Source organism: Neltuma alba, unplaced genomic scaffold (assembly GCF_004799145.2).
Source record: "Neltuma alba isolate B1F8T4 unplaced genomic scaffold, ASM479914v2 tig00013137_pilon, whole genome shotgun sequence".
Taxonomy (NCBI): Eukaryota; Viridiplantae; Streptophyta; class Magnoliopsida; order Fabales; family Fabaceae; genus Neltuma; species Neltuma alba.
In genome coordinates, this window is record NW_021637453.1 from 91589 (window position 1) to 105757 (window position 14169).

Below are 14169 nucleotides of genomic sequence, written 5' to 3' on the forward strand. Positions count from 1 at the left end.
TAAGTATGCAAGGAATCCATCATTCTCGATGTGCTACCTTAAAGGGAAAGTTTAGCTCCCTCCTATTGTTGCTCCTCCAGATTTGTTCATGAAATTATTTTTTGATAAGAAGTCACAACCTTCAAAAAATTTCCATTCAAATATCAGAACTTATAACAACATGTTCTCATTTACATCAATGGGAGGAAAAAATGATCATTCAAAAAATTGTGGTGGTGGTGGTGGTCTATACTCTTTTATCTTGTTTGGTATGAATTATCATAGGATTGGAAGTTTCTTGCCTCCAAAGGCTCCAAGCCTGTGTATTTATAACTTTACATATATGATACAAACAATGAAGTGCATAATTGTATCTTTGCTATCAGGTATGTTAAATTATTAAATAGATAATAAGATTGTCTCTCAAATTATGATGTTAGCTTATGGGATAAATTATTTATGCATGATTGTTTTTTTTTTTCCCCATATAGTAAGCACACAAAGGGTCTAGCCATTGACAATGAGATTGTTGATCAGATTAAAAGAATGCTTGTTGAGGTTAATCCTTTCGTCAAACAGTATAGATTAGCATCATCTATGATTGTGGATGGTCGTCACTCTGATGTCAAAATATGTCTAATCAGTACTAGAAGGCACGACGATCATAATTACAATCTGCCATCAGCTTCTAAGGTTGCAGCATTGATAGTTGGTGATATAGACATGAATTTCAATAGAAGGAACATTATAGTTCATACATTGTTTGGCTTGCCACAATGAATTGATGAACTATATGCCTCTTGCCTTTCTCTTCAATATCCAATATTGTTCCCTAGAAGTGAGGATGGTTATAGAGATGATATTGAACATCATGAGGAGACTTTTAATGCCACTAAGAAGAAAAAAAGGCTTAGTATTAGGGAGTATTTTGCATATAGATTGATGATGAGGGAAATAAGACATCAACGCTATTGTACTCTAGGAAATTGTTACACCAATTTATTATTGATGGGTACATCATGATTGAATCTCAAAGGCTACTATGAGTTAGAACTCCTCAAAAAGAGTTAAAGGTAGATTTATATCAAGGCTTGACAAATGTTTGTTGACTGGAGAGAGAAGTGCTACTTTAACTGGTAAGCTAATAATTTTGCCGTTATCATTCATAGGAGAAGCATGGTATATGGTGCAAAACTACAAAGATGCAATGGGTATTTGTAGATGGGCGAGTTATCTAAGCATTTCATTACCTTCATATGTAATCCTGCTTAGCTAGTGATTTCAAGACTAATGGGTAACGAAACACTTTCTCCTACAAACAAACTAGAAATACCAAGTAGAATATTCCACATGAAGCTCAAAGATTTGATGGAGACTGTGAAGAAGAATAAGAAGATATTTGGCACTGTCATTGTAGGTACATGGCATTATTTGGTTTTTCAAGTATTCATGCTTAAATTTATATGTCTTACATGTTATTAATAAGTTAATTGTCACACGATTGAGTTCTAAAAAAAAAAGGTCTCCTGCATGCATATGTCTTGCTATTCTTAGATCGACACGATCACTTGAAATCACCAGAGGACATCGATAGGGTCATTTCTACAGAGATCCCTGATGAAGATGAAAATCCTTACCTTTATGAATTAGTGAAGAAATTCATGATTCATAGACCATGTGGGTAAACAAATCCTAAATCACCTTGTATGAAGGATCATAAGTGCAACAAATATTTTCCTAAACAATTCAATGAGGATATAACTATTGATGATGACAGATAAAGATGATGGGAGGATAATTAAAGTTAAAGGTATCCACTTGGACAATCGTTTTGTTGTGCTGTATAACCCCACATTATTATTCATGTTCCAAGCTCATATCAATGTAGAGAAGTGTAATCAATTCTCTGCAAATAAATACCTATTCAAGTACATTAGCAAAGATAATGATAAGGTTGTTGTGGCCATATATGACAACAATGAAGATGGGTCTTCTAAACATCCCGTTGATGAGATCCAACAGTATTACAACTTTAGATATATTTCGGCATGTGAAGCAGCTCGGCATATATTTGCATTTGATATCCACCATAGATATCCTGTTGTAGAGAGGCTAAGCTTCCACTCACCTAATCAACAATATGTAGTTTACTCTTATGCTGATGACATTGGAGATATTTTAGACATGCCTAAGGTATGTGAGTCTGTTTATTGCTTGGATGGAAACAACTTTCACGATGACCTTGTTAAAACACTAACTTATTTTGAGTTCCCTTAGCATTTTGTTTATCAGAAAAACAAACGATGTTAGAAATGGAGAGAAAAGGGCTTTACAATTGGTAAGATTACTTATGTTCCTCCATCATCTGGTGAGCTTTGCTATCTTCAAATTTTGCTAACCAAGATTAAAGGGCCACCCTTATTTGAAGTGATTAGAACTATTGATGGTGTTATTCATTCAACATTCAGAGATGCATGCTTTAAACTTTAGTTTGTTAGATGATGATATAGAGTGTATAAATGCCATCAAGGAGGCATCAATATCGGCATCTAGAAGATCATTACGTAGGATGTTTGTGAGCGTGCTTTTGTGTTCTTCACTAAGTCGCTATGACTTTGTGTGGAAGGAAACTTTTAAAATACTTTCAGAAGATTTACTATACATTCCTCATCGTGATCCTATGTCATCAAGTAAGTAATAATTTAATTTTGGAGGAAATAGAAACTAATCATGTGTAACATTGTAATTTTTTATGATTGCATAGTTCATTACGTATTGTCTTTTGCTATAGGAATACATATATTAGATGCTCAGAGGGAAGATGCTGTATTGAAGGAGATTGAATTATTTCTTCAAGAGAATGGGAGGAGTCTTTAGGATTTCCCTATACAACCAAGACCTTCATCGTCTCCAATGCTTGATATCCGGAATCATCTTATATTACATGAGTTAAGTTATGATTGCATTGCACTGCAAGAGGAGGCAAATGTATTAACTAAGTCACTTAATATTTGACACCGTCTCATCTTCTTTAGATTGTACTGATGGAGCTTTTTTCTTCATATACGACTATGGAGGAACAAGTAAAACGTTTCTATGGAATGCTTTGACATCAACTCTTCGAGCTAGGGGAGACATTGTTATCGTTGTTGCATCTAATGGCATTGCTACTACATTATTGCTATCTGGAAGAACAGCTCATTCAAGGTTTGCAATTCCTATCCAAGTTAATGGGGACTTTGTTTGCAACATTAGACAGAATTCTGCTTTAGCTAATCTAATACTTCATACTAAGCTAATCATATAGGATGAAGCTCTTATGGTTCAATGTAATTGCATTGAAGCATTTGATCATATATTAAGGGACATAATGCATCTTAATTTACCATTTGGTGGAAAGTGCATTTTGATGGGTTGGAATTTTCATTAGATTCTTCCTATAATACTAAAAGGTACAAGAGCAAATATTGTTAATGGTTGTATTAGCTCTTCATATTTATGGGATTATTGCACAATTTTCAAGTTGTCTAAGAACATGCGATTGTCTTCAGCCTCTTCAGTTGAGGAGGAACAATCTCTAGAGAAATTCTCAAATTTTCTTTTAAATGTCAAAGATGGTAATTTAGGGATGCCACATGATGGTACAGCTAAAATTAAAATTCCATCTGAGTTACTAATAAAAATTATGAAGAACCACTTAATGCTATTATGTCATCTACTTATCTAGATTTTCTTGATAATTTATCAAACACTGATAAATCCTGATTTTATATTAATTTTTCATATCTTATTTTATATTTTTATCAATTAAATTGGGCTTAATTGCATTTATTATGATTAAATTGGATTAATTGTGATTTGATGAAAATAGTGCTAAAAGGGGCAAAAATATCATATTTTTATGATTTAGTTTAACTGATTGATCTTCTTGAAAAAAATATCATATCACATTATCTTAGATTTTGTTATAGAAAATTTGGGAGATATTGCAAGGTTTGAATCTAGGGTTGCATCATCATGGCCTTCTGGAGGGAGAAAAGGACGGAACAGTAGCAGCAAGGCTTGAGAATATACACCTTCGTGTGTGATGAAAATAGTGCTAAAAAGGGGCAAAAATATCATATTTTTATGATTTAGTTTAACTGATTGATCTTCTTGAAAAAAAAAATCATATCACATTATCTTAGATTTTGTTATAGAAAATTTGGGAGATATTGCAAGGTTTGAATATAGGGTTGCATAATCATGGCCTTCTGGAGGGAGAAAAGGACGGAACAGTAGTGGCAAGGCTTGAGAATATACACCTTCGTGTGTATATATATAGACATGACTGTAGGGAGAGGAGAACACGCCACACCCATCCACGCCACACCCCCCACGATTATCATCATCATGCATTCCATTCCCTATTCCACGACGCACACACCACCTCCAATCTTCCTTCACGCGCACGTTCCACGATCATCATCATCTTCGCAGTAGCGGCAAAGCTGAGAGAAGGGCAATATACAACGCCACCTCACCATCCTTCATCATCATTCTCGACTTTCTTCATCAACTCTGAAACAGGGGAGGCAGCAAGTTGCGACCTTCACTGTTTGAGTAACTGCCAGTGAGTCTGAAGCATCATCGTCATCTTCCTTTTTCCTCCATCAACACCAGCAAACAACCTCTCTCTCTTTGTATCAGCTCCTTCGTCACTGCCATCGGCCAGACCCACAGCGCCTATTTATTCTTCTTCCATGGCCGAATTACACATTGAGCTGATGTTGGTAGAATCTCAAATCATGTCCAGCTAATTTCATTGAGCTTCTTGGAGATGGAGTATTGGGTTTGAGCTTCAAAGTTAATTAGGAGAGTTCTTCTATTTTGATTCTTTTAATTTAATTGAGTAATGGATTTTCTGTGTTAGAATTGATATTATTTAATTAAATTTTCTGAGATTACTAGTTGTAATTCTTACTTTAGAATTGAGTTTTTGTGATTAAGATTGGATTTTACAATTTGAAATTTACATTTATATCCAGTTTTGAGTTCTATATGATTATGCTATTCTTTCATAGTTTGGATGAATGTTATAATTATATGGTACTTATTGAATATCTCAAGTTGAGTGTTCTTTGCATAGAGACCCGAATTGCATTAATCTAATCCTAATTGCACACTAATCGGTTTTCAATGGTAATTTTAATTGGTAGTTGTAGCTAAAGTTCTAGGACATCTATTAATTAAGACTACTTGACTTAATCAGTGATTAAGGTTTTGATTTTGAATTAGTGAACAAAATAACTCCCAAATCATTTTAAGCAAGGATAACCCAATCCCCATTTTTCAAGAAGCATTATCTCATATCTCCTTAAATCCAAATTTTATTATTTGCTACCTTTTTAATTAATTTTCTTTCAATTTCAATTTCAAATTACCTTTCATTTTTTTTATTTAAAAAAAAACCCGAAAAAAATTTTGAATTGTTTTTTTAATTTATTTTGCAAAGTAGTTCTTAATAAACAAAAAACAAAAAAAAAACTTTTTAATAGCAATTTTGATTTTTAGTTAATTTAGGACCTAGTTAATTTTTTGCTCCAATAAGAGAACGACTTTGGTTTGCATCACTTGCTGCATTCTAAATTTAATTTATTTAACCGAAGGCAACATTGAGGATCAAACACTAAGTACTTCAATCATAGATTCCAACAATTGAGGTTGTCAACCGAGTGAATGATTATGTGTGTTCTTTATTACCTAGTGAATCAATCGAATATTTGAGTTGTGACTCGGTATGCAAATCATTCAACGATACTGACTGTTTTGAAGACTTTTACACCGCTGAATTTCTAAATATAATTAACAGCTCTGGTATGCCAATGCACAAATTGGAATTGAAGGTTGGAGCTCCTATTATGCTTCCAAGGAATATTGATCAAGCATCAAGGCTCTGCAATGGAACAAGATTACGTGTCACTCATCTAGGAAAATTTGTAATTGAAGCGATAACTTTGAATGCCTCTAAACCATATCAGAAAGTGCTTATTCATCATATGGATATGAATCCTTCTAATAGTCATTTTCCTTTTCAAGAGAAGACCATTGCCAATAATATTGCCATTCACTATGACTATAAATAAAAGTAAATGTCAATCTTTACATTATGTGGGATTATATCTACTGAAACCATTTTTTTTCTCATTGCCAGTTATATGTTGCTTTATTTAGGATGACACACATCAAGGGGTTGAAGATTCTTCTAGAATATGATGGGTGTTGTGATAGCAATGTTATGATCAATGTTGTCTATAGAGAAATTTTTAGGAATGTAGATCCTATTGTGTAGCTTGTATAATGGTCTGTGTTCTATTTGATGTGTTTTTGTTTGATATATTTTTCACACCATTTGTCAGCGCAGTTATGATGACTTGGAATTCTGGTTGTTATTTACTGTTTGCTATGTTTAGGTGGGAACATTCCTTTGTCATTTGGATTGTCACCAATTCGCAGGGGGAAGAAATGCTAGTTATATCTAAAAAATACATTTCTTGATCCCACACCTTGAAATTGTTTAAAATAAGTTTACAACTTGAGTCTTGAAATTTGAAATACTATTGTATCCCTTGACAAACTAGAAATTTCTCTCCACATCCAATACATGACACATGTCTAAGTTTGAAAATGATTTAAATGTAGTTGACAACATGTCTAAGTTTGAAAAGGATTCAAATGTAGTTGACACTACTTCACATATTTAAAGTGTATTACAAGATATTTGATTCTATCAAAAATATTTTATTATATTATATTCTTCAACCTTTATTCCCAAAAAAAAAAAATCCTTTCTACAAATTTTATTTCTCATTTCTCTCCGCCCAAAAAATTCATTTGTTGTCATGCATTATTTTGTGGAATATGATTTTTCTTAACTATATAAGAATTCTTTAGACTTTGCATCCAAACAATTTGTGGTGGCTTTGGCTTTCAAGAATATTATGTTAAACGGGTGTTGTTAATTTAAACGGTTATGTATTTTTACACACCTAGTATCCTAACCAACCCTTTAGAAATTCAATTACGAATCAGACTAATTATGATTGAGCCATGATAGGACCTATATAGGTAGCGATCCTACCCAAAAGATCGAACTCGTGACTTTTGGTTAAGCTAAAACAACTCCTAATATTTGATCTAAGTGCTTGGTGGTTCAAGATGACTAATGCTACATGATAAAATGAACTTCATCAGTTTATTACAAGATTTATAAATGTATAATAGATAGATAAATATTCATACTTCAAATTTGAATAACATCCATAATCTATTAAAGAAAAAGCAACATGAAGGGAAGATAATTGTTTTTTAAAACTAAAATGATAGCTAAAATGTAATATAATATTATACTATATATTATTATAACGCACAAAATCACATATTTTTAGGCAAGGCAAAATTGAGAGGACAGCATACCTTGGTTGCTTCTGGCTTGAAAATACCGATTTATTGGGTTGGCTTGGGCATTTTTTTCTTGGGCTTAGGTGGGTGTACTAGGCCCATCAAGCCTAACAAATATCACCAGTTTTTAATTGAAAATCACAATTGATATGTAGATTTTGTGACATTCATTGTGGCTAAAGAAGAAGGGTGGTCTTATTTTCAAAATTCATAATGAATTTCATACATCTCCAAAAATTATAAAGTAGAACTCTTTAGAAAGCTAGGGAAGTCTATTGTCCAATGCAAAAATGAATCACTTAAAAATATTTCCATTTGGTCTAAGAAAATGATAATTTACCAAAACTACTCAAAAAGTTTATATGTAGCAAGATGAGCAAACTTAAAAAAATTTAGAATTAATTCAATACATTCCCAAATTTGTAGATTAGGATTTGTTGAAATCCAATGCTTTAAAGATAATAAAATTAGAGAAGTATTTATTTTGCTGGAAAATTAATAAATTTATTCAAGATAACATAAAAGCTTTTTTTCCTCATTATAATTACTCAAAAAAACAGTTTATTGGTTCACAAGTTTTAAATGTTGAGTATTAGACTCGCATAATATCAAAAGTTCAACCAAGTTAAAAAGATCTTGTTATTTATTTGTATTCATATCTTTCATTCTTGAGTAAAATTCGAAAAGGAATTTCCTTATGTTTCTTGTAAACCATCGAATTTGAGTTGTAATTCTTTGCATCATATGATTGAACAAACTGGATGGTTTGCTAGTCATAACTCTTTTGATGTGCCAAAGAATCATGAGTTTAAAAGTCAAAACCTCCCTTGCTCATCTTATTTTAAAAAAAGACACCCGTAATTTTTAATTTTATTTTGGTCTAAAGGTGCAGTGATGTCTCTAGTGTTTTACAAGGACTATTGGTTTTACAAGGACTAATCGAAATTACATTTATTTTGTGGGCTAACTGAAATTATCCCCTTTTTCTTTGTTGATTTCTTGTTCAATTTTCACTGTTAGTCCTTATTGTTTTCGAATTTTGACATTCGCCCCCTAGTATGGGACTGACCGCGTGATGACGAAAGAGGGCGCATGCTCGAGAGGATCCAAATCAGGCTGCTAGCATCGCCCTGCAATTCGATCTGCAGGAAGAAGTGCATGAATAAATGTTAGATTTGGAGCTCTGATTTTCTAGCTGTTGCTGCCACTGTGGTGGGTGCTTACTTTCTGTGTCATTCTCTCATCTTCCAAATTCCCCTCTTCGCCTTTGAACTTGGCATCCTTTCCCTTTTCACCGAGAGCTTGATGCAATATATGAGATCTAGATATTGAATCTTCGTTGTTGGTGCTTCGATTGAACGTGGTATCAGGGGCGTCGAGGTGGGTTTTCATCTACTATCAGCAATGGACAAGTCAAGTGCTTTGGAGTATATCAATCAGATGTTTCCCAATGGTAACCATGTCCTACTTGCAAATCTAGTTCCAATCCGCATGGGCTGCCGTTTCGATTGCATTTCATACTTGCAAACTCTGTAACTCCCCCCTCCCCTCCGTTTGTTGTCTTTTGTGCGCTTTTGTGCCAGCAAGTTCATGAACTTACCAGGTAGTTCAGTTCTTCTTGCTAATGCTCAGTTCTATGCTCATCTATTTTCTATATTATCCAGAGGCATCTCTATCCGGTGTTGAGCCACTTATGCAAAAGATACAGAATGAGATTCGCACTGTTGATGCTGGAATTTTAGCAGCTGTTCGCCAACAGGTCTTGATCCATGCCTCTGACCTTAACTGCTTCCTAGTCTTAAGTTAATGGCTTGTAGTGACTTCGTTCTGTGTTATTCTCACATAACCCCAGCCATCTGAAAAACTTAACAATATTTCAGGAGCTAAATCATATTGACATTTTGCTAAAAAAATCAGATTGATGTTGTCATTTACTGAAAACTTGCTCGGAGCTATTCAATTCTAATGGGACATTTGAGTGAAGCTAACATGAAGGTTAATACTTTGGATATAAATTTGGTCACTTCTTTTAAAGGGGGGACTCTGGGGGTGGGGAATGTAGGAGTTATCCTTGATTGCATTCCTGAATTGTGAATCGCCTGGGCTAAATATGGTTCAGTGTCGTGAGGTATTAATCGTTAAAACTGTAATCATATACACCTTTTTGGCTTCTATTGTTTGATGACTCAGCTTCTGTAATTTCAGAGCAATTCAAGGACTAAAGGACAAAGAAGAGATCTTGCTGCTGCTACAACTGCCGTGGAGGTTGACTCTCTTCCTCCACCCTCACCCTCTCCATATTTTTCTAATTACCCCTCTCCTCCCTCTTTCTCTTCTCACGCGCACGCACACACAACACACTCTTTCTCTTTATTTTTGAAATGCATGCTTGTGAAAAGCAGTTTCCTGGTTCAATGTGATGAGTTTCTATTTTTCAACTGTCAAGTATTTTGATATATTTTTTTTCCTTGCATTGTCCGTGATGCTTTCTTTTGTCTCTCTTCCTCCTTCAAGCTTCTCTGTGAACTTGAATGTCATTTTTATATGTTTAACTGTTTTGATTTTATGATGCAGGAACTAATGTATAAGATCCGAGAAATAAAAACTAAAGCTGTACAAAGTGAAACCATGGTTCAAGAAATATGCCGTGACATTAAGAAACTGGATTTTGCCAAGAAGCACATAACCACAACAATCACTGCTCTTCACCGTCTTACCATGCTTGGTAAATCTTGATTGTCCTTCTGTATATCATAAGTGACCTATTATGCCCCCTTCCCTCGGAAAAAAAGCTTGCTGACTACTTTTGCAGCATCAGGAGTTGAACTTGGTAACTTAAGATCTGTTAATTAGATTGGTATATGGTTGGTATTCTTAGTAATTTTTGGGTTAGTTGATATTTATTGGGTTTGAAGTGCTAAGTTTGCATTTAATCTGTGCAACTGGAAGACAGATAGAGGTGAATATCTCTTGTTTGTGATGTTTATGCATAATCTTGTCCCTTGATGACCATAGTAATAAAGTTAAAAATGCATACGTAGGCCGGAAGTTACAATCATGTTCACTGTCGAGGTATCTTTAAAGACAAGAGAGAGCATTGCTATGTTTGAATAATTGATCCTTATTTGAATTTTATCATGTCTATCTAATAATTGTTGCATCTGTGAATATATTTAATTTCAGAGAATTCTGTAATTCCGTTAACTCTCTTCTCATGGTGGGGGAATGACTGTAACCAATGACATGATTTGTGAAGGCACAAAAATTTAATCCAGGCATCTTGTATTCTCCCCTTTTATCCTTTTTTTTTTGTGTTTTTTTTTTTGGGTTGTTTTGACTCTAAAAGCTATAATCTTTGCGATAATTTGATCTGTGCTACATCTAGAACAAAATTCCTGTCAGTGATTTGCTAGTGAAGTTGGATGTGATGAAGATGAATTTTTCTCAGCAGTGGCTGGCCAAACAATTAACTGATCATGTCAGTTTTAAGGGATTTATAAATTTTTTCAGATGTTGGTTGTGCAATGCATAAGATGCAAGTTTCCATGGTTTGGAACTTGCATTAGACACTGTAGAATGCCGAGTTTTATTTTGTATAAATGGAAATGATATGATTGAATGGTTGGGAAGAGTCGCAGAATCAAAGGATAGCTTTTCTTGCATTTCCTCTATGAGGGCCTCTGCTTTGGTTTTTTGAAGTGAGTCTCCGTTTATATACCCAGAGGATTGCATATCTCTTTGAGTTAATAGATTGAAATATTAGTTTTTTTCTTTCTTTTGTTTTCAGAAGGATTCTTGATTCTCAAATCTTTGAAGTTATTCTCTCAGTAATCTCTTAGTCTCTCTCTTTCTCTCTCTCGCGTGCAAGGGCGCACACCCTCACACACTCTCTTTACCATATGAATAAGTTTGCTATTTGTTTGTTAATTTAATCTGTTTTCAGAGGTCCCATTTTTATACGCATTAGGCAAGTTCTAATGTAAAAATGCTTAGGTGCTTATGAGAGAATTTTACCATAGAATTTATAGTACAAGTCCTCATACTTTATTGTAACTAGACCTGACAATCCATGTATTGTTAAGATAAACTAAAATAATGAACCGTTACTGCAATTTTCTGGTCTCAATATTAAAACCAATTGGTTGCTTTAATTTTTAAACTTACAATTGAAACTTTGTACTCTCTGTTTGAAACATTTGAGGCTTTCGTGGTAGATTTTAAGACTCATAACCATTATTCAATCTTTAATGCAACACTACCTATCATGTGGCAGTCTCTGCTGTTGAACAGCTTCAGGTCATGGCTTCAAAACGTCAATATAAAGAGGCAGCTGCACAGCTGGAGGTAGTGAATCTTATTGCTGATCATGCTTCTCGGAGACTTGCTATTTAAATATCTATGTATTGCATTGGTTCTTCTTTTATCACGTGGTTGACATCTTTGGTGTATAGATTTTAATTCCTTTGAAATTCATAAAATCTATTGCAGTTTTGGATTTATCTGATCCACTTATTTTCTTTTATTTGGATGTAGATACTAATCAGGGCACTCTAGAGAGGTTTTAGATGGTGCACGTTGATTGAATTAGATGGCATATCCTATTTGTTAAGGAGGAATTCTTGTTACTCCAAGAGATCCATTTTCTGGATTCTCCCTGATATTATTGACTTCTGAGTTCACGGGCTTATTTATTACTCCCTCCGTTCCTTATTATAAGAGACATTTGATGCTTATAGTATGTTCCTAAATATAAGAGACACTTAAAAGTGTCTCTACTTTTTTGTGTTGATTTCCTATTTTACCCATATTTATTGTCTCCAACTACACTCTCTCTCCTCTCCACTTCTCTTTCTTTTAAGAATTTACTATTATTCTCTCTCATACTCTCTCTCCTTATTAATGAGGGTATTTTTGGAAAAAAATTATACTTTTTACATATTAATTGTTCTTAACTATTTTAACTGTTTTTTTGATCAACGTAATTCGGTTATTTGTCTCTTATAATAAGGAACGGAGGGAGTATTAATATATAATATGCATGCATATGTGAAAACCAAAATCATTCAGTTAGCTTTAACTAGACTGTTTTTATGATCTCTATGGCATAATCAACCAAATGGAATGCATCTTAAGCAGCACCAAGCCAGACTCCCTCGGTCCCTCCCCCTAAAAAGTTAGTAAATGCATGAGGTTTCAGTAGGTTTCTTCTCTTGGTTCATTTCATGTGAACATTTCTGTGAGTATTCTTGTGAAGCGTAACAAACTGTTGAATTATGTAACTCTGGTGGGACCCTTTCATACTTTTGACCGTGCTATTTTCTGGATGCATTATATTTTCTTGCGTCATGTGCTTGAAGTTGTGTGGCCTACTTCTGTTTGTTTAGTTTTTTAATAAATTATTTTCTATGTTAGATTTCTGCTTCTCATATCACTTATTCCTGATAAAATCATGTGTAACTGCACATTTGTTTTTTAACATATTGTCCAATTATTGATTATTGATGTTATCATCTTACTTATCAGGCTGTGAACCAATTATGTAGTCACTTTGAAGCCTATAGAGATATTCATAAGATCATTGAACTCAGGGAGAAATTTAAGAGCATAAAGCAAATTCTCAAGTCACATGTATTTTCTGATTTCTCAAGGTATGTTACTAATTTCTAACTCTTCGGCCTTTGGGTAATAGAATATGAGCTGGATACACATTTTCCATTTTGATTGCTCAATTGCATATTTGGTCATATTGGTAGTTATAACTCATTATGTATTTCACTATTTTACTTCATTGAATGCGGATATGTTTGTATTCTATGAAAAGGCTTTTGTTTAACGGGGGTTTTCAACTTCCTGTTCTCATTCTCAGCTTAGGTACTGGAAAGGAGACAGAAGAAACTAATTTGCTCCAGCAGTTGTCTGATGCCTGCTTAGTGGTTGATGCGCTAGAGCCCTCTGTTAGGGAAGAATTGGTAAATAATTTCTGCAGCCGGGAGCTTACATCGTATGAACAAATTTTTGAAGGAGCTGGTGCGTGAAATTATTGCCAACATGATTTTATGTTGATGTATATTTATTGTTACTAATCTTCAATTTATTACATCTTCATAGAATTAGCAAAGTTAGATAAAACGGAGCGAAGATATGCATGGATTAAACGACGAATGAGATCAAATGAAGACATCTGGAAAATTTTTCCTTCTTCATGGCATGTTTCTTATCGGCTTTGTATCTTGTTCTGCAAGAAGACCAGGTATGATATCTTTGTTTAGCAGCAATTTAATATAATCTATCAATGATGCTTTATCCATTAAGAGAAGCCGTGGCTATGGTGGAAATGCTGCTCCATTTAGTGTGTTCTGGTATGATGTAAGATTACAAAGTACATTTGATGCTGATCCATTAAATTAAACAAGGAATAATTATAATTTACTTCTTACAAATCAATATGTCCCCATCTCGTTGGAGCTGATATTTGTAAGGTGGATTTTATCAAGTATAAGATGTTATGATGTGTGCTTATCATGTGTGTGGATTATTTCTATCGGATGTGATGTTATCCAAAATAAAACAGGTTTTGGGTTTCATTGAATTTTTACCACTTTTTGTGTTACTTTTAATTTTTCAGCATCATTAGTTGGAAAATATTGTTGGGCTTACAGTATATCTCATTGCAGGAAACAACTTGAGGACATTCTTTCTAATCTGAAAGAAAAGCCAGATGTGGGGACCTTGTTGCTGTAAGCAGTGGAT

General features: G+C 33.9%; 1 protein-coding gene across 1 annotated transcript; it reads left to right on the plus strand.

Annotated features, from left to right (window-relative positions):
• The first annotated feature begins 8539 nt into the window (after positions 1–8539).
• Positions 8540–14160, plus strand: LOC114734752 (vacuolar protein sorting-associated protein 53 A-like). Its single transcript, XM_028922399.1, has 10 exons — positions 8540–8631; positions 8790–8872; positions 9084–9178; positions 9625–9684; positions 9994–10144; positions 11693–11763; positions 12943–13067; positions 13286–13446; positions 13528–13669; positions 14094–14160. Exons 2-10 carry the CDS (start codon positions 8824–8826, stop codon positions 14158–14160), a joined length of 921 nt encoding a protein of 306 aa, XP_028778232.1. The 5' UTR covers positions 8540–8631; positions 8790–8823.
• The last annotated feature ends 9 nt before the right edge of the window (positions 14161–14169 follow it).

Coding starts and splice junctions, on each gene's coding strand:
- LOC114734752 (XM_028922399.1), top strand. CDS start 8,824: ATGGACAAGTCAAGTGCTTTGGAGTATATCAATCAGATGTTTCCCAAT. Junction 8,873..9,083: donor CAATCAGATGTTTCCCAATG/GTAACCATGTCC, acceptor TATATTATCCAG/AGGCATCTCTATCCGGTGTT. Junction 10,145..11,692: donor TCACCGTCTTACCATGCTTG/GTAAATCTTGAT, acceptor ATCATGTGGCAG/TCTCTGCTGTTGAACAGCTT.